Consider the following 21,234-nt stretch of genomic DNA (forward strand, 5'->3'; position numbering starts at 1 on the left):
TGTATGGTTTGGGGAAGATTCTGCGGATATTCAATCCGAGAGTGAATGAAGAGACTCCCTTTAAAACTACCGAGTGTCCACAGGACAGCAAATGAAACAGATTTTAGTAATCTGTCAGCAGGACAGTCCCAGAATGCAATTCTGAGGTTTTATATAGACACCTAGGGAATCATCTCACTCTCTCCCTGAAACCTTGAAACCAAGGAGTCTCAGAGTGGAAGAAAGGAGAGTCAATGGTGTAGGCTAGGAATTGTGTGGTGTGAGCATTTCTGTCTTTCCAGATAGCCAAGAAATTACAGGAACTGACCAGTCAAAGCACCTGGCAGCCAATTTGGCATAAACAGGGCTTCTACACAAGTGAGGATCCAGAAGAGCTAAACAAATAGACATTTTAATCCCATATTTTCATAATGAGGTAGAAAAATATTTAACCAATTTATTTTTATTGAAAGATGATTATATAAACTCTTATAATGAAAATTTGTAAGTTAAAAGGAAATAGTGGCATGGACCTTATATGAACTATGCTATTATTATGTAACTAAATAGACAATAGAAACTATTGCTTTATATGTGGCTTTTACTAGCAAATAAAAAAATAGAAATAGGACTTCGCAGCTGTGAAATGCCCACTGAATCGTTGGATCTAGTTACTCAGCGTTGATACAGCTAACAGCTCCTAAAGAGACCATCAAAAGGCATGAGCCTCTAATCTAACAACACATCACCTCCTGTAGGCTGGAAAAAAGGCTCAGACCTGAGTCCCATTAAGCCTCTGATGTAGCTATTGAACTTTAGGAAATCTGCAGCACAACAAAATCCAGACTGCAAAAAAACTGTGTGGCTTGTCTGGCCTGTGATAAATAGAAGCCATTTACATTATGTGAATTAGAGCAAATGGTCACGTAATTAAAGAGTATTTAGGTTTAACAATTGCATATCATTTTATCTATTTGGCCACATGGCAGTGTCGGCAAATGGAAATAGCATGTTCTGTTATCAGACAAGTCTGTCTGTGTGTGCATTGAAGTGGATGGTTTAATATTGCTACTGTTTAAAATTCATGTGGCTTAACTTATTGGCTAATTTCTTTAGAGAGGAATGACATATTTTCAGTAAGAGTATCTGCCACGGCTGGATAAGATGGTTCCGTGATAAACAGCGCTTGCTGCTCTTGCATAGGACCTGGGTTTGATTCCCAGCCACGCACAATAGTTCAGAACCACGCATAACGCAAATTCCAGGGATTGTGAAGCCCTCTTCTGACGTCCTCTGGTACCAGGCACTCATGTGGCGCGCACACACATACATAGGCAAAAGATTCAGACACAAGAAAAATACAGCTTTTAAAAAAATTATTGATTTATTTTTTGTTACAATTTATTCACTTTATATCCCGGCTGTAGCGCCCTCCATCATCTCCTCCCAGCTCCACCCTCCCTCCCTCTTCTCCCCCTCTGCTCCTCTCCTAATACACTGATAAGGGAGGACCTCTTCCCCTACTATCTGACCATAGCGTATCAGGTATCATCAAGACTGGCTGCATTCTCTTCCTCTGTGGCCTGACAAGGCTGCTCCCCCCACCTCAGGGGGAGGTGAACAGAGAGTTTGCCACTGAGTTCATGTCAGAGACAGTCCCTGTTCCCCTTACTAGGAAGCCCACTTGGAGACTGAGCTGCCTATGGGCTATATTTGAGCAGGGAGTCTAGGTCCTCTTCATGCATGGTGTTTGGTTGGGACATCAGTCTCTGCAGGCCCTCCTGGGCCCAGATTTTTGGATTTGTTGCTCTCCTTGTGGAGCTCCTGTCTCCTCCAGGTCTTTCTATTCCCCCTTCTTTCGTAAGATTCCCTGCACTCTACCCAAAGTTTGGCTTTGAGTCTCAGCATCTGCTTCAGTACCCTGCTGGGTAGAGGCCCCCTGTGGTAGCTTCTGTCCTGTTCACTGTCTTTTCCCACTTCTGATGTCTATCCTGTTTGCCTCTTCACTAGGGTCCTCATTGTTTAGCTTCTTTATGACTACAGATTTTAGTATGTTTATTCTATATTATATGTCTAATATCCACTTATAAGTGAGTATATACCATGTGTGTCTTTCTTCTTCTGGGTTACCTCCTTCAGGATAATCTTTTCTAGTTCCATCTATTTGCCTGCAAATTTCATGATTTCCTTGTTTTTAATTGCTAAGTAAACAAAGGACACTGTCAACAGAACAAAACGACAGCCTACAGACTAGGAAAGAATTTCACCAACCCTACATCTGACAGAGGGCTAATATCCAGAATATATAAAGAACTCAAGAAGTTAGACACCAACAAGCCAAGTAATCCAATTAAAAAATGTGGTACAGAGCTCTATAAAGAATTCTCAATAGAAGAATATCAAATGACAGAGAAACACTTACAGAAATGCTCATCATCCTTAGTCATCAGGGAAATGCAAATCAAAACGACCCTGAGATTTCATCTTATACCCATCAGAATGGCTAAGATGAAAAACTCAAGTGACAACACATGCTGAAGAGAGAGGGTGTGGAGAAAGGGGAACCCTCCTCCATTGCTGGTAGGAAAACCACTTTGGAAATCAATCTGGCTCTTTCTCCAAAAATTAGGAACAGTACTAACTCAAGATCCAGCTATACTACTCCTAGGCATCTATCCAAAATAAGCTGAAACCTACAACAAAGATATTTGCTGGACTATGTTCATAGCAGCTTATATTCATAATAGCCAGAATCTGAAAACAACCTTCATGTCCCTCAACTGAGGAATGAATACAGAAAATACACCTTTTAAAAAAGGCTATTGGCCACAGACCACTTCAGGTTTGATTAGGACATTAGAAACTTCACACTTCATCCTAAGTGTGAGCGTATCAGGGAAGAAACGACTTGAGCATGAAGTGCCCGCAGCGCGCACCTGAGTCAGGCGTGCTGTCGTTGGGCCGCATGGGGATCGCACTCAACCATTCCCTTTATTCACATGGCAGGGAAAAGAATCGTGGCATGCCCTGATGAAGAAAGCATGAATAAAGTTCATTTAGGTTACCCCGTGGATGAGGCGAGAGTCATCTTTCGGGATACGTTCTCATATCATTTGAAATTTCCTTGGGGTCAGAGGATCCCTAGGACGAAAGAACACAAAGACCATTCAGGTAACTTTGCGTTAGAAAAAAAAAAAAAAATCAATGTAGCTATTGCTATTATGTCATGAGTCAGAGGGCATGTAACGGAAGAAGTGAAATAAATGACACGACCCCTATGTTAACTCTTGATCCTTATTTAAAAAACCCTCATTTTTAAAGAACTATAACTTTATTCATTTATATTTCTTGTATATAGTGATAGATTCAGTCAAGTTTATAGTATATTTTGACCATATTTACCCCGCCCTCTCCCTTGTCTCATTTATTATTCCCATTCAGCTCTTCTTCTACGATCATGACATTCATATATATGCGTGTGTGGTTTTATGTATTTACATAAAATCTAGGATCTATGTGATAATTAAGAGGACATCTTAAAATTGAAGTGATTATAAAATACAATAAAAAATAACGAGAGAAAATATGATAATTTGTTCTGAGTTTGACTCGTCATTATGATGACCTCCTTTTGTATCCCTTTTCATGCAAGCAAGTACAACTTTTTTTTTTTTTTTTTTTTTTTTAATGGCCAAATGAAACTTCATTGTATGTAAGTGTACCCAACTGTCTGTTGACAGATGCCTGGGCAGGCTCTGAACCTCAGTAGTGTGACTAGCCCTGCGGTAAGCAGAGGTATTCAAGAACCTCTGTGGTATGTTAATCCAGAGTCCTGGCATATACTCCAGCTAGATAGCTTTTTGCGTATAGTAAATCTACTTTCAGTATTTTTAAATGAGCCTCCATGCTTACTTGAAAGTTATACCTTTAGCTTCATTGTTCCATCAAGAACTCACAGCCTGCGCTACAGAATGAGATCCTGTCTCAAAAAAACCTGAAAGTTACAACTGATGTTATTTATGTACTTTTTAGTTAAAAACTTCAAAAAATCTCTTGCCATCATTCCCATCCATTTAAAAATAGCTCAGTGTTTTCTGTTAGTGAGTTTTTTTTTTTCATAAACAATAGATGGAAACAGCTGAACAAAACATTTTAAAATTGAAATAATTATAAAATAAAATAAAAATAATCAAGACCTGATCTGAAAGAACGTTGACACAGCAGTTCTGGTATGTCCTCCTTGGTTTTCCTCTACAACATGAAAAAAATACCATATACTGTATTACTATAGATTTTAAACACAGTTTGGAGAATTACAGATTTTAATTATCCCACAACCAAGACTGTCTGATCAGGTAATAGTGGTTGTGTCTTCTCTTTTAAGCTCCTTGTGAACGATTTGACAACAAAATAATTTGTGAAAATTCAATCTTCTGGGAAAAAGGCTTTGTAGCCTTTCAAGCTGCCATTAATGCTGGTATCATAGAGGTGAGTATTAGGTTAAAGGGAACTAAATGCATTGTATACGGATTGTCTTATTTCCTTGTTTATTTGCTTTTAGCCACTAAGCATGGCATACCAAACAGCTTCTGTATCCAGGTTGTAGTGTGAGGTACCGGTGACTTGAAAATAATACACAGTACAGTCACTTTACAACAGAGATCCTGGTAATGCTGATGCTGATGTAGAGACATGATACACAGTCATCATAAGGTTTCAGGGCCTGTTGGGGGTATTGAATCATGTGCCACTGAACCAATAAAACAAGAGCCTCCCTGATTAAAAAGTCCAAAAATGATCTAGTTTGAAGTGTTACTCCAGCTAGTTTTAAAAACAAGTAAAAATTTTTCCCGTACGGAAGGACTTAAGGAAGAATTTTGGGTGTTCTGAGAGCTACAAGCTAATGCCTTCTTACAGTTTGAAGAAAAGAGCCCAAGGTTGCAATTAGATTAATAATTTGTTCATTGGTGTCTTTCCTTAGATCACAACAAATCATTCAGTGATGGAAGAGCTGATGTCAGTAATTGGTTCAAATATGAAGATACCACCCTTTATTGCCCAAGGAGGAGTTACAACTGATTTCTTTATTTTCTTCTGTGTTATCTCCTTTTCTTCATTTATATACTATTTGTCAGTCAACATTACTCAAGAAAGACAACACATTACAGCGCTGATGGCTATGATGGGCCTTCGAGAGTCTGCTTTCTGGTAAACCACCTGTCTATGATAAAGCAATCAGCATTTGTAAACAGAACTTAACTATGGGCACTCCTTAGGCTTGCTTATATCATACTAAGACTTGATATTTTAATAAGCTAAGACATATGAATGTTGGGAATGCACAGATTCACATGCTTGGTAACTGTAATCTTCTCTATTTCTTTGACTTAAAGGAAACCTAAGGTATTTCCCATCTTCAGGGCAGTAACACCACAGAGCCACAGAGAATGGCTCTTGGCTACTAGTTATTATGTCTATGTGAACCAAAATATTTGAGAAGTTAAGGTGGTTTTTTATTTGTTTGTTTGTTTAGATGTTCTGTATGTAGATCTGCACTTCAGAAGAGGGCACCAGATCTCATTAGAGATGGTGTGAGCCACCATGTGGTTGCTGGGAATTGAATTCATGACCTGTGGAAGAGCAGACAGTGTTCTTAGCCTCTGAACCATCTCTCTAGCCACAAGGGTTTTTGTTTTTTTAATGTAAAATGAAATATGTATTTCAGATACTATGTTGAAAGTGATAATGACTTGATCACACTTTATGTGGGTCATTGAAAAAAAAGCTGTTATGTCCTGAACATGGAGATTTCCATAGTAGAGATAAGAAAGCAGAGTGGTTAGAGCAGTGGCCTGTCCAGTGGGAGGCCATGGGTTGTTTTCATTTCAGCACTTAGTAGCTACCAACTTGAATGTGTTATTTCAGTTTTCTTTTCTGAAGCACAGATCATGGTTCCACTTCTTGTTGGCAGCAGAATTAAATAAATTCTGCTCAGGGTGCTTTACACTGAAATTGAGAAAATTTAAACACTCAGCATTAGATATCAGTTGTTGCAAGTGTAGAAAACAGTGCATGCTGAAAGATTCCAGTTGGGAAACTGAGGATCCAATAGTAAGTGGCATCAGAAAGCAGTGATTTGAATGTCAGATTTGCTTTTCGTGAACTAAGCGTTGTTTTTAGTGTTAATGATAGTATGCAGAGTATGCAGAGCTCCAGGAACATGCTAGTTTCTAAAGAGAAACACTGTTGAATAGGAAGACCACACATTTTACAAATTTGGCTGACTTCTGCCAAATTTGCTATTTTTTCCTAAAATAATGTTCAATATACTAAGCGTGGAAATAAAGTAGATAGGGCTGGAAAGATGGACACATGATGCTCTTGAGGACCAGAGTTTGGTTCCCAGCATGCAAATCTGATAGCCTACAATTGCCTGTGAGTTCAAGTCCAGGGGAGGCGATGCTTCTGGCTGCCACAGGAAAATACAAATATGCACATACGATCCCACACCCACCCACAGAGACACATACACATAATTTAAAAGAAAATATATTGTTTATAAAAGAAAAGACACGGGAGGCTTGACACAATGCAAATTTTTTCTTTTGTCCCTTTGTGTATTAAAATGTTATCCTCAGTATTGAAGGGAATTTGTTCACTATATTTTAAAAGATGTTGAAAAAGTCTGAAGAGCCAGTGCAGAGTAATATATTTCAAAAAATCTAGTGAGGAGGGATTGAAAATATTAGGGCTTTTTTTTTTCCTTCCTGGAGGAAAGGCTCTGATATTTTATTTGAGTGAAATTAAGTTTATAGAAGGCAGATGAATGAATAGTTTCAGGTGATCACAGTGTACTGTGAAAGGGAATTATTAAGACTGGATAGGAGAAACAAGCCTTCCTGAACTTGATGGGACTTTCTACTGTAAATGAAAAGAAACTAGCTACCCATTGTGGATATATTACCAACTTTATTCCTTAATCTTTTTCCGGAGAGGAAATTGAAATTTGAAGAAATTAAATAATAGCTGCTTCTTAACATGGTTTGTTGTAATGTAACAGGAAAAAAATTGAACCCCAGTCTGTAACATTAATGAACCCTGTGTAAAACCTCCTTTCTGTCTTTGGCATTACTGGGAAATACATCTCCTCCTACCTCCCTCCCTCCCTCCCTGTCTGTATTCTCTACGGCTACACTCTGTGTGTTCCTACAGAAACATCTATGTCAGCAGCTGCCAAACTACTTTTATGCAGTTGGTTGAAGCAAGAGTGGCTGCTTCACTTTCCATGCTGGGAAGAAAACAAAAAGAGCAGTAATAGTTTAGGGGACATAAAAATTTATGTGAAACTCGACTGGCATTGTCAATAAATATATTCGTATTGGAATGTAGCCATGCATTGTGTATAGATTGCCTGTGATGCTCTTGTGTTGTGAAAACAGCATCAACTCAGAAAAGGCTATTTGGCTTGCAAAGCCTAAATATGGGCAATATGTCTCTCCACATTGCTTCCGTGATTTCCTTATTGAATAAAGCTGTACAGAACTGAAAAAGCAACACAGATTCTTCCTAAAAACTCTTCTTAAGAACCCCTCTTCATTCTACTCATGTTCTTGTCCAGTTCACGTTCTTCTATGTTTTGCTCTTAGCACCGTTTTAGTTTCCTTCTGCTGCTGTGATAAGCAAAAAGCTATCTGGGGTGGAAAGGATTTATTTGGCTTATATTTATAGTTCATCACTGAGGGAAGGTAGGGCCAGAACTCAAGATAGGAACCAAGAGGCAGGAACCATGGAAGAATGCTGCTTGTTGGCTCCCTCTGTGGCTTGCCCTCTGGCTTGTGTTTTGCAAGCTTTTTATATAGGACCACTTATCTAGGGAAGGAAGCGTGGGCTGGGCCATTCTGCATCATTCAATAAGATCATGCCTCACAGATTAAGCAACTGAGGATTCTCTGTTCAGAGGGCTGTGGTTATCAAACTGACAATGTTAATTCAGGCAGCTATGTGCTTGTGCACATTTGTGTGCTTACTATCTACCTTTCTCTATAGAATACAAGCTTTAGGATGAGGAAGTTCTGATTTGTTACAAATTCCTCTTTCAAGAGAAACTCTTGATAAGTCACACACTCTTAAATCCATTTGCTTAGTAAATGAACGAATGGAGTGACTGAGTAATAGCATCGCACTTGTCTTTCTGTGTTTTCTCGGGCAGGCTTTCCTGGGGTTTGATGTACGCTGGCTTTATCCTTGTTGTGGCCATTTTGATGACTCTTATTGTGAAATCTGCCCAAGTGGTTGTCTTAACTGGTTTCCTGGTGGTGTTTCTTCTTTTTCTCCTTTATGGCCTGTCTTTGGTAAGTTGAATTCCCTCCTCCCCACCTCCTCCACTCCCTCCCCTTTTCCCCTATCTCCTTCTTTCCCTCCCTCAAACCATGTGTCACCAAATGTGTTTCTGCCTTTTCTGTTTTGTGCATAATTTGCACAAGGCATTTTCCATATAGTACCTGATTGAAAAGTAATGAGATACACTCTCCAAATACTGTGTTGGTCATTTAGTCCCCTTAAGAAATGCCTGAGATAATCAATGAACAAGAAGAAAAGGGGTTTTGTCTTTGTTTTTATTTCTCATAGTTTTGAAGGTCTCAGGCCAGGGTTAGTTGACCCTGTTGCTTTGGCCTGTGTCTGGCTGGTAGATCAAAGCTGATCACACTGTGGCCAGCATGTCAAAAAGAGGAAGAGGCTAGGCTTTCAGAATCTGCTTCAAGGATAAACACCCAATGAAAGGAAAATTTCCACAATGTCCTAGCTAAAGATTTTACCACCCCTCAGTAGTACCTCAGGCTGGAGACTTTAATATACGAGCCTCTGGATGACACTTATCCAAATATGAGATTCCTTTTCATGTGCTAGTTATGATTCTCAGACTACCATACCATTTTTTTCTCATCTCAGATAACTTTAGCCTTTCTCATGAGTGTGTTGTTAAAGAAACCGTTTCTCACTGGCTTGGCTGTCTTCCTCCTTACCGTCTTCTGGGGGAGTCTGGGATTCACAGCATTATACAAACATCTTCCTGCCTTTATGGAATGGACCTTGTGCTTTCTTAGTCCATTTGCCTTTACTACTGGAATGGCCCAGGTAAGAAAAAAGGTAATCAGTTTGTTTTATTTTAGTAAAACTTCTCTCTCTCTCTCTCTCTCTCTCTCTCTCTCTCTCTCTGTCTCTGTCTTTGTATGTGTGTGTGTGTGTGTGTGTATGTGCACATGCACAGGCATGCCATGATGATATTCGCATGTAGATCAGAGGACAGCTCAGCAGATGCCAGTTCTCTTCTTCTGCTATGTGGGCTATGGGGATCAAACTGAGGCACTTTTACCAGCTGAGCTGTCTTTGCTGTTCCACAATTTTATTTTTGTATACAATATGCTAGAACCCTTCAATGATTTATGCAATATACACTAAACACTGAAGTTTCTGCCCCATTTGTATAAGTATAGAAGTTTAAGGGGTAAGAGTCATTTTTATTTTTTCTCTCTCAGCATATTTATTTACTTTTAAATTTAATTTTTAGATTTTTTTTGACTTTTCATTTTTGGTTTTTCAAGAAAGGTTTTCTCTGTGTAGCTCTGGCTATCCTGGAACTACCCATGTATACCAGGCTGGCTTTGAACTCAGAGATCCACCTGCCTCTTCCTCCTGAGTTTTGGGAATAAAGATGTGTGCCACCACCACTGAGCTAAGTTTTTTTTTTTTTTTTAATTACAATCTGCGGTGAGATTTTTTTAAGTAAATTTTTATTTTTTTTTTACATTAATTACATTTTATTTGCTTTGTATCCCAGCTGTGGCCCACTTCCTCATTCCCTTCCAATCCCACCCTCCCTCTCTCATCTCCTCCCATTTCTCTCTCCAAGTCCACTGATAGGGGAGGTCCTCCTCCCCTTCCATCTGACGGTAGCTTATCAGGTATCTTCAGCACTGGCTGCAATGTCCTCCTTTGTGGCCTAGCAAGGCTGCTCCTCCCTCAGGGGGAGGTCAAAGAGCCATCTACTGAGTTCATGTCAGAGACAGTCCCTCTTGCCCTTACTAGGGAACCCACTTAGATACTAAGCTGCCATGGGCTACATCTGAGCAAGGGTTCTGATTTCTTTTAAAAAACACAGAAATATTGTGGGAATATGCTTTTAGCTTTAATCACAGTGTGGGGATGTGGGATTGCTTCACAGCAGCTGACTCTGGTTTGCCGCGGCTCTAGCAGGGGTGTGGTTAGCCAGCTGCAGGTAGTTTCTGTGAGTGTGTGACATTTGTAGTTCTGGGAACTTTTCAGAGGATACATGAATGCTAGAGTCCCAGTAGGGGAGGGCCAGTTGGTGGTTGGATGCTGTTGGTTGCAGATGGTTTCAGTTTGTCAAGTAGTCCTGTGCAAAGACAGAAAAAGGGGAAAATTAGGTAGTGTAAGGAATTTGATGCCTGTAGTCAGCAGGAAGCGATCTAACAATAACAATGAGTTTCTCTCCTATCTAGAGTTAGGGGTTGGAAGGAAAAAGCATAGAGGTGGAGAAGGGTGGAAGAGAGAAAGAAGAACCCACAAAACAGTAGAAGTCCAGATTACAATAAACCCATCATTTCCCCATTTTGCTTTCTTCCTGTCATCCTTTTCAGTTCATTCCTCCACATCTGCACCACTTTCTTTCAAATTCATGATCTTTTTCTTTAATTATTATTCTCTCTCTCACACACACACATACACACAGAGAGAAAGAGAGATTTATAAATATGTCAAGACACACAATCTTTTTAGTGTTATCTTGTGTGTATCAAGGCTGACCTTTCGATATGGGATAACCAATTAGGGGACTCATCCTTTGGGAAGACTAATTCTTTGTCTCTCATTGTTCTTAGTTGCCTGTAGTTCTTTGACTAGGGGTGGGGCCGTGTGAGATTTCCCTTTTCCACATTAGCATGTCCATCAGGTTATCCTTTTTCAGGTCTTATTTTGGCACATTGTTGAGGTACAAGGCGTGTCCTTTCCTTGCCATATCTAGGACACACACCTCACAGCAGTTTTCCCATTCCTCTGGCTCTTAAAATATTTCTCCCCTGTCTTCTATTTCCTGAGCTTTAGATACAGGAGTTGTGTTGTATGTGCACTAATCTCGACTGAGATCCCCACAATCAGTTGTCCTTGACACTTTGACCAATTGTAGCTTTCTGCAATGGTTTGTGTTTGTTGCAAAGAAGAGCATCTTTGACCAGAAGTGAGAGTGTCACTTCACAGTTGGCGTAAGGGTCAGCATTTAGAATGCAGTTAGACATTGTGGCAGTGGTACCAGGCATGAATTCTTCTCTTATTGAGTAAGCTTTTAGTTCGGTTACAGAACTGTTGGTTAACACCAAGATATGAGTGCCACTAATACACCCTTAGTATTGTTTTTGCCATGTTGGTCATTGTGTCTAGTAGGCATCACAGCTGGGCAAGACTCTTAGTTGCTTTCATCCCTTGGCATCTTGCATACCGTGGTGGTCCAGTACTATGACAAAACCAGTCCTAAGGGAGGTTACTTCCAAGTCAGATTTAGATCAAATCTATGTATGAAGCACAAGTTGTTTTTAGCAATAGGGACTTATCTCCAACCTCTGTGAGACAACAACAGTAGCCTGTATTGTTTGGGGATTCTCTTAGACTCCCATAGACAACAACTAGAAAAGGGCTTTCTCATGCAGGCACTGAGATTTTTTGTTGTTGTTAGTTTATCGTTCCAAATGTAGAATGACGTTTGATGGTTGATATGGATCAGCCTATATGTCTAACATTTGTTTGATTTAAGCTTGAGAAACATGAGTCTTAATAGTATCACAAATAATGGAAAACTGAGAATTTGAAAAAAAAATTAATTTAATTGGACATTTGTAGGCAGTGTGTTTTGTTTGTTTGTTTGTTGTTTGTTTTTTGGCTACTTTATTTGGGTTCTTATACCTCTACCTCCATTTCGGCCCTTATTCTACCCTAATTCCTTCCAACCCCCCCAGCACCAGGTAGGAGATAAAGAAGGTTAGGGTGGAAAGGGGGTATAGACCTTTATAAACATCTTCCTGGTGTTTAGTGTCGTTGGGTTCCTAGGGGCAAGTCCAGTCTTCTTTGTCAGAATATCTCCAACTTCTTGTCAAACCACAACAGCAACCAGGAGCGGCAGGGGGAGCAGCAGTCTCCTACTTCTTCAGAGCACCCCAGAATCTCTCTAGATTCTGGCATCTATCCCCTCTGAAAAGTTCCAAGAATTACTAATGTCAACTCACCTCAGCTGGCAAAATCACTCCCCTGATAGTGCACCAGATAAATCATAATCACCTGCTGTGAAGCAGCATTTTATCCCACACCTGCAATTAAAACAAAAACATACTAACCGGGTTTTTTAAGAAACCAAAACTATCACTACAGATATTTCCAAATGAAATTAAATCTCCTCTCAGAAAAGTTAATTCATGTGAAATCATTGTATGTCATTGAAACTATTGTTCTCTTTTTTGCCCAACTACTTAAAGACTTTCATTGCTCCATTTTTTTCACTCTGAAAAGGAGTGCCCCAAAGAAGAACATCTTCCCCCTTTATTCCTTTTAATCCTCATGAATTTTTGTATTAGATAGGTCACAAATACCATCCTCTTGGGGCATTTCACCTAACCATCACCTGTATTTTATAGTTAGGTAAGCAGCTGCTATGAACAGCAATAGGACTGAGATATATAGAGATATGAATTGTGTCTCATTTATCTCCTTTGGTGTCTAGCAGAACCAAGACCATAATAATTCTTCAAATCATGTTAATTCTTTAAAAAATTCTATGCATTTCTTTTTCAGCTTATACATTTGGATTATGATGTGAACTTTAATGTTAATTTGGATTCTCCAAACAACTCATACCTAATCATAGCCACCTTTTTCATGTTGGTTTTGGATGCTCTTCTCTATTTGGTACTGGCATTGTATTTTGACAAAATTTTACTCAGTAAGTAGTAGAATTATTACAATTTCATACATTTTTATTACTTTTATTTTACTTAAAGTAATTATCTATAACAGTGGTTCTCAATCATTTTAACACTGCAACCCTTTAATACAGTCCCTCATGTGGTGGCAACCCCCAACGATACAATTATTTTGTTGCTATTTTGTAACTTTGGCACTTTTGTTACTGTTATGAATCATAATGTAAATATCTGATACTTCCAGTGGTCTTGGGTGATCCCTGTGAAAGGGTTGTTCAACCTGCAAAGAGATCGTGATTTATAGGTTGAGAACTTCTGGTCTACAGTGTATTGACTATACATGGTATAGCATTTTTCTTTTTAAATTTTCTAAAATAATAGATAACATTCTGTACTTTCATTGACTGCTATCCACTGCAAAAAGAAACTTTTATGATGAAAGCTGAGAGCAGCCCAGACTTATGGGTATGCTGACTAGATTTATATCAGTTTGATATTTTACAGGCAGTGTTATCCTTGGGCTGTCAGACTTGAGTTATATAAGAAAGCAGGCTTAGGAATCCATAGGAAGAAAGCCAATAGGCATCACTCTTCCATGGCCTCCACTTCAGTTTCCATCTCTAGATTCCTACCTTGCCTCAGTTATTGCCCTGACTTCCCTCAGTGGTGAACTTATAAGCTGTAAGGTGAAATAAACTCTTTACTCCCCAAATTACTTTTGGTTATGCTATCACAGCAATTGAAACCCTAACTAAGACAATGGTTATAAACATAAGTATTTAGAAGGTAATTTGACAGCATGGCCATTTAGCAAAATAACAATAGCAAGATCTTCCTTAGGGCCCATGAACTCCCAAGCCATGGGAGTACCAGGTATGAAACTTACTCCTGTGGAGCAGTCTTCAAATCCAATCATAAAGAAGTTATTCTCCCCTATAACAATTGTGCCACTATTGCAGCAGGTGCATCTTGCTCGGATTGTTAGCGTTGTAACACACATAGTCCAGTGCTGAGTGAGACTTTAGATGTCTTTCCTCCTCCCTGCACTGTATCTTCTGGCACTAAGGAAGCTGACCAGTAGGAAGGAAGCTTCCCAAGTAGCTGTATATTAATTTTTCTATGTTCCTTAGCCAACATATGTGATGTTTTAGGCAATAAGGTATTACCATATAGTTAGGGTGGGTATCAAAAACAAAAACCAATGGCAATGCCCTCCACTTTATAATCTCTCAGGCTTCTCTGGCCAACAACTCACAGGGAGCTGTCTTATGCCTTGTATTGCAATTTTCATTTAATAACCCGTCTCTTCTCTGAGTGACATTGTCCACCCATGCATGGTAATTTCATTTCTAACTTCTGGAACTATCTTACTAAGCAGTGGGTTTCCATAAGGCCCTTTCTTAAATCCATACTTTTGGTTAGCTCACGCATTGCTCCCCCTCTCCCCATTCTCTCATATCTATCCCCTTTCAATCCTTTAACCTTAAGTATGCCCCTCTTCTTTCATTTTACATGTGCGCTACCCATTCTGTTCAGTCTTCCATACTGTCTCCTTGCAATCCTTTAACTCTCACTACACTGTTCTTTCATTTTACACGTGTGCTACTGTTCTTCTACTTATATCACTTTTAAGTTGGGTTGTGAGAGAGCAGATTTCTATGTGGCCTTTCTTACCCCCTTCTTTTGGGTTCGCCCCACTTCACTCCATCCCTCCGCTAATCATAGTGACCGTCCCTGCACAAGTCTTTCTTCCTTGGTATTCTAGTTCACTACTCACATTCAACCCCTAATCTACTATTCTCCTCCCTGAATATTTTCCCAAACCCCACCCCTTTCTAGTTTCTTGGCTTCAGTTTTGCTCCATGTTAAACATAAGAAACAAAATTATTGAAGTGAGGTTCTACATATGAGAAAGAACAGCACATTTTTGTCTTTCTGGGTTTGAGTTACCTCACTCAGTATAATTTTTTTCCAAGTTTCATCTGTTTACCTGCAAATCTAAATTTTTTTTTTAGAGCCGAGAAATATTTCTTGTTTATATTATGGTCGCATTATTGAAAGTTACTCCTGTGTATCAGAGACCTCATATTCAAGCATAAAGTTGTTTAACCCACATTTATCTATTTATATCTATTTATTTTGGTCTTAATAGAATGTTTAAGTTCCTCTTGAATAAGACCCTCTGCTTAAAGTCTTTTTCCTTTAGTTTACAGTGCTGCATTTTTTTTTCCATATTAGAAATACCACATTAGGTGGTATTTCCTAAGGTGATAATATGGGCTCAGGTTGAGAATCATAGAGGTTGCATTGGTGTGCTGATCAAAATGGAAGGCAATCCCTGAAGTAGCTGGTGACTGACCTGATGCTTACTTGCCTCCTGTTATGTAGGTAAGTATGGGCATCAGCATTCTCCATTGTTTTTCCTGAAGTCATCTCATTGGTGTCAACACAGAGGAGCTAATCGTGTGGTCCTTGAGAATGAAACAGATCCCGATCCTTCACTGAATGACTCCTTTGAACCAGTGTCTCCAGAATTCCATGGGAAAGAAGCCATCAGGTAAGAAATAAATCCCATGGAAGTGCGATGGAGAACAGACCCCAGATGCGACCCCTACCGGTCGAGGTACTGATGGACAACGATTTCCTTCTTATTCCCTCTGTACCCACATCCTCCCAGCCCACTGTTCTTACAGCATGATACTCTCACTCTCGATAGCGTGATCTTTTATCCCTCCTTCCGCATTTATACTTAATATCTTTTGGTACAATAACAACTATCAACAAATAAGCACTTTGTTTTCCACTTTCCTCATCATCATCCTTGCGTTTCTTCTTCATACTTTGCTCGGATGTTCTTTTGGTGATAGACAGTGATATCATTTCTCCCCCATTCTCACCCCCTTTCTGTATAATCCATTTTGTTTCTTTTCATTCTTCTCCTTGGTGGATAAGATGTAAAAAACAAAACAACAACAGTAACAACAAAAACATAAGTTATGCAGAAAGGAGACTAGAGACATCCCAAAAAGGTGGAAAGAGATGACACAACCGCAAGGGACTAATCCCCTGCACTCCCTACCCCAGGAATACATGCTGCCATCAGTGCTTTGACTTCCAAACAGTTACACAGCTCAAAGATCCTTATCTTTGCTCAGATTCTGTCTACAGCCCACCTGATGTTTTGCTTTGCTGTTATAAAAAAAAAATTAATGTAGGTAGACTGCCCAGGGTCTGCAGCATAATAGACCTTCAACTCATTGAAAGTCTTCTGTATACTTTTTTTCCTTTTTCTTTAAGACAGTATCACATTTTGTAAGGCAGCCTGGCCTGGGATTCAAGATGTATCCCAGGCTGGCCACAGACTTCTACACTTCCTGTCTCAGTTCCAAGTGCTGGGATTTGGGGGTTGTGTCAACACGCTCACTTCTATGGACTTCTACAACCATCTCATCATTTTATTCTCCTTTTCTCTTCTTGTGAAACTTCAAGTATCCTGGGTTCTTGCAATTCTTGTTTTCTTAGGAAATCAACCCTATGAAATAATTATTGTTGTTATTCTTGCTTTATTATTGAAGACTTGTACTCTGTGAGGTCTGCGTTTGTACTGGAGCTGTGTAAATGATACAGACAGACTTCACTTACGAGTGTTTTGACTCCAAAGCTCAAGTCTTTTTGATATGATGTGACTTCCTTCACCCACATTATGGGATCTCCCACCATTGACTTTATCTCCAACTTTCATCTCCAGTCATTTGTCACAATCTGAACATATGGCTGCATGTATCCACAGGCTACCTACTCCCTCCACTTTTGTTCTGTTGAGGTTCAATGGTCAGAGTTGCTGCTACTCATGATGCCCAGGATGCTTCTGACAGTGCCTGTGCAAAATAAAGAACCTCCAGGTTTTATCTGACCCTCCCTAAAATCTGAAATTTACTCAAACCTTTTTTTTTTTCAGGATCAAAAATCTTAAAAAGGAATATACAGGAAAGCATGGAAAAGTAGAAGCATTAAGAGGTAAGAAAATAAAATTACATTTAACATAGGTATTTGATTTAGAGACTTGTAAAACTTCAGTGGGAATAAAGATGAGATATTACAGACAGCTGGACAAATTTTAAGGTTGATTTTATTTTGAAAATTAGCACCCACACACACCTAGGTATCAAGAAATTCTAAACTGTGGAGAGTATAAAATATGCAAGTACTGAATGTAATATCTTTGAAATCATGTCAGGTCTGGGTTTTGACATATATGAAGGCCAGATTACTGCTCTCCTTGGTCACAGTGGAGCTGGGAAAACCACTTTGATAAATACACTCAGTGGACTGTCACCCCCAACTACAGGTAAGAGGACACATATCCAAAGACAAGCTCAAGGGCAAATAAGTCATCTGTGCCTTTCACCACTCAGCTTGGGGCATCATGTCATTAAGACAAAAGAATTTGGATTTTTTCTTAAACATTTTGCAATGTATGCAGGTGTTGAATTATATGACATGTTTCCCCAACAGCAGATTCTATTTTTATGTTTTCATATGTCATCTGAAGAAAAATTTGAGAAGTTTTCTTTATTTTTATATAATTGTATACATTTGTGAAATGTGCTGGATATAAGTAACTTGTAATTATTAAGTTATTAATTGATGTTTCTGCCAGATTAGAATATTGTTCTAATATCTCTGTGTGCGTGTGTGTGTGTGTTCATCCTCTGGAACACAGGCACCTTACCAATGGCTGTGCCTTTCACACACAAAGCAAAGTACCCCACCCATCTCAGAAGAAATTAGCTTCTCAGCTTGAGGTGGGGCATTGGAAACTCCTTTCCCATCCAAGCTGGAAGTTTTTAGTCTTCATATTGCCTCCACCAGATTCTTTGAGGCAAGATTTTACACTTAACATGAAGCTATCTGGGTGGTCAATGAGATCAAGGGGTCTTCCTGTTTCCACCTGACCTCCCAAAACTAAAATTACAGGTGTATGCTGTCTGTCTGTCTGTCTCTCTCTCTCACACACACTCAAGTTTTACATGGTGCTGGAGATCTGAACCCCAGTTCTCATGCATAACAAATACTTCACTCACTGTGTGTTGCAAATGGGCAAAACATTCATGAGTGAGTCATGTGATTGGCATAGTTTACACTTCTCGTCCTGATAACTCTTGACTTTCCCTGTACAGGTTCTGTCACCATCTATAATCACACAATCTCAGAGACGGGTGCCTCTGACACCATCACCGAGATCACTGGAGTCTGTCCACAGTCCAACGTACAGTTTGGTTTTCTCACTGTGAGAGAAAATCTCAGGCTTTTTGCTAAAATAAAGGGAATTCTGCCCCATGAAGTGGAGCAACAGGTAATGAGCACATCCACTGTCCTGTAACAATGAAAGCGAGATTGGTACCTATAAAATTTTGATGTGCTCGCATTGTCGATACACATTCATGATCTAAAGTCAGGCACAAGGTAAAGTAGCCATGGTGTATCACGCCTGTAAGCCTAGCAAGTGGAAGGCCGAGGCAGGAATATTGCTGAAGTTCAAGCCAGCCTGGACTACAATCGGGAGACTTAGTCTCAAGAACAAAACAAAACAAAACAAAACAAAACAAAACAAAACAAAACAAAACAAAACAAAAATCTTAGATTTTAGACTAAACGTTCCTTATTTTTTTAGGTACAACAGGTCTTACAGGATTTAGAAATGGAAAATATTCAAGACAGCCTCGCTCGGAATTTAAGCGGTGGACAAAAAAGAAAACTGACTTTTGGGATTGCCATTTTAGGAGACCCTCAGGTAAGGGAAATGAAAATCACTCATGGAATCACAGTAGAGACTCAGAAACATATTGGGTAAATTCTCAAATGGTAAATTTAAGAAAACTTTTAAGCACAAATGCTAACACTTTTACACCTACAGTGTTTTTTTAGAATAATCTTATCCCAGAGCAACAAATGACTCTGTCACCTTTTCTACTGTTCAGGTTTTGCTACTCGATGAACCAACCGCTGGGTTGGATCCACTTTCAAGGCATCGCATATGGACCCTCCTGAAAGAGAGGAAGCGAAACAGAGTAATTGTGGTTAGCACTCAGTTCATGGACGAGGCTGATATCCTGGCTGGTAACTACAGTTTTCTTTTGGGATTCACAGTGAGAAAGTTGGACTTAATATAAATGACAAACAGGTCCCTTAGACATAGCTCACTAGGGACAACCACAACCAACAGAGGAGAATTACGCTCATCCATTTAAATCTCAGTGTCCAAGACAGAGCAATTTGTCCCATGGATGCATTATGATCTCATCACAGGGAAGTGAAGGCTGGAAAACATACAATACTGTCTCAAACATGCTTTATTCCATGTGGACAGACGTCAGTGGGCTTCAAAGACGCTGCTGAATAACTTCCCTAAATATTCAGAGAGTAAGCAAAGCTAATTCATCATTTCAGTTATCAGCGTACTAAGAAAGTCAGAGTTACTATGTCACTGGTCTAGTATGGCTTGCTTATAAAACATTAATTACTCATAGGTATTGATTTTCACATCTATGGACACTGAAGAAATCACTAATACAGTGTATCTTTGGTTCTTCCCAACTAGACAGGAAGGTGTTTATATCCAACGGGAGACTGAGGTGTGCAGGCTCCTCCCTGTTCCTGAAGAAGAAATGGGGCATTGGCTATCATCTAAGGTACAGCTCGCAGTATGGGAGGCAGATGCATGATGAACACACTGGTGACAGGGGCTGTCAGTATTAGGTCAAGATAGAGCTAGAGCTATAAAGTTGTCTTCAGTAGACATGCGAGAACTAACTTACACATGCTCTTAGCAAGAACATGAGATACTATGAGATACATAGCAAGAACATGAGATACATACATGGGATCATAGACACTGAAAATCTAAGCATCAAAAGTAGGTGTAAAGAGAATGCTTGCAAAATGTTTTCATAATATGTTGCCTTCTGAGAGTAATTTATTTATATCTTTATCCTTCTTTCATCTTATTTCAGAGTATATTTCTGTTCATCCAGATAATTTCAATATACTTCCTGTTCTCCCTGACTTTATTTTTCCTACCTTCCTCAGAATAATCACATGATTATTGTAGATCTTTACAAAAAAAATCACATCATCCTAGAGGTTCAATAGATACAACTATTACTTTCTTTGATTTCTTAAATCATCAAATCTACAGTGCCAGCATTATCCAGTGTTATAAGGGGCTTAAATAATTTCTCTCCAATTAAAAGGTGCTACTCATTGCTCTCTCTGTGTCTATGCAGGTCTTCGTAGTTGTCTTATTTCTGTCTTATGATGTTACATCCTCCTTCATCACACTCAACCACAAACAAACCTTACCCATATATGTATGTGTGTGTTTGTGTGTGTGTGTGGGCATGTGCGTATGTGTACAGGTGCCACACAGGCCAGAATAAGGCATCAGATACCCAAAGCCTACAGTTATAGGCGGTTGTGAGTGAGCAGATAAGGATGCTCAGGATCAAACCCACATCCTCCTGTAAGAGCAACAATTGCTCTTAACTGCAGAGCCATCTCTTGGAGGCTGTTTCTCAATGTTTTCTCCTTAATGGGTATCCTCTGTGATGGAATCTAGAAAGCACTAATTCAAATTGTTGCCAATAAACTTAATTCTTTGTTATTCAATAATTTTATTTCTAAAACAACAATAATAATAGCTTTATTTTTTATTTTTTTTGTAATGGTAATGGTAAGAATACTTGACAGGGTACAGAATACTTAAGAGAATTAACAAAGCTTCCTTCTTACTCACTTTTTTTTTTTTTAGTTCCTCTTGTATTATTGTTCTACTGTAAGCTTTTTTAGGGAAGGGACTGAATTTCTTCTACTTAAAGTCTTTGATATGTGCTAGGTACAGCACTTTTAAAGCACAGTTTTCAAACTGACTTCAGGTGTATGTAACCGGTCAAGGGATATGTCACCTTAGGTCACTCTGTCACCTGAGTACATTTCAGTGGATGTGACCAACAAAGGTGTTTCAAAACCCCCAAATTTCATAAAGAAGAAGTACATATACTAATATTAAAGACTTCAGCTATTATGAAAATACATAGACAAAGTGATTGTCTAGCGTGTATTGAGAGTTTCCTTCATGAAAGACCAAGCACCATCTCACAAATACTGAGCCACACCATCTGTGGAAGTTGATTTCAGAGCTGCATTTTTCTTTATCTCATAGATGAGAATTCTGATCCTCAGAGATGGTGTCTGGCTCACCTGGGCTCTGGGA

At 39.2% G+C, this 21,234-nt stretch overlaps 1 protein-coding gene across 5 annotated transcripts in view; it reads left to right on the top strand.

Moving 5' to 3' along the window:
• Nucleotides 1-21,234, top strand: part of LOC110539460 (ATP-binding cassette sub-family A member 9) — an 80,310-nt gene that overhangs the window by 14,557 nt on the left and 44,519 nt on the right. For 3 of the 5 annotated variants that reach the window (XM_060386482.1, XM_060386485.1, XM_060386486.1), the window contains exons 4-16: nt 2,986-3,150; nt 4,364-4,467; nt 4,961-5,187; nt 8,189-8,330; nt 8,929-9,114; nt 12,835-12,982; nt 15,351-15,519; nt 16,921-16,979; nt 17,200-17,310; nt 18,143-18,318; nt 18,637-18,756; nt 18,944-19,082; nt 19,564-19,654. In XM_060386482.1, the coding sequence (XP_060242465.1) occupies nt 2,986-3,150; nt 4,364-4,467; nt 4,961-5,187; nt 8,189-8,330; nt 8,929-9,114; nt 12,835-12,982; nt 15,351-15,519; nt 16,921-16,979; nt 17,200-17,310; nt 18,143-18,318; nt 18,637-18,756; nt 18,944-19,082; nt 19,564-19,654 (1,837 nt within the window). The remainder of the gene's footprint in view (nt 1-2,985; nt 3,151-4,363; nt 4,468-4,960; nt 5,188-8,188; nt 8,331-8,928; nt 9,115-12,834; nt 12,983-15,350; nt 15,520-16,920; nt 16,980-17,199; nt 17,311-18,142; nt 18,319-18,636; nt 18,757-18,943; nt 19,083-19,563; nt 19,655-21,234) is intronic. The other 2 variants (XM_060386483.1, XM_060386484.1) reach the window with 2 other exon arrangements.

This window comes from Meriones unguiculatus, chromosome 7, assembly GCF_030254825.1.
Source record: "Meriones unguiculatus strain TT.TT164.6M chromosome 7, Bangor_MerUng_6.1, whole genome shotgun sequence".
NCBI lineage: Eukaryota > Metazoa > Chordata > Mammalia > Rodentia > Muridae > Meriones > Meriones unguiculatus.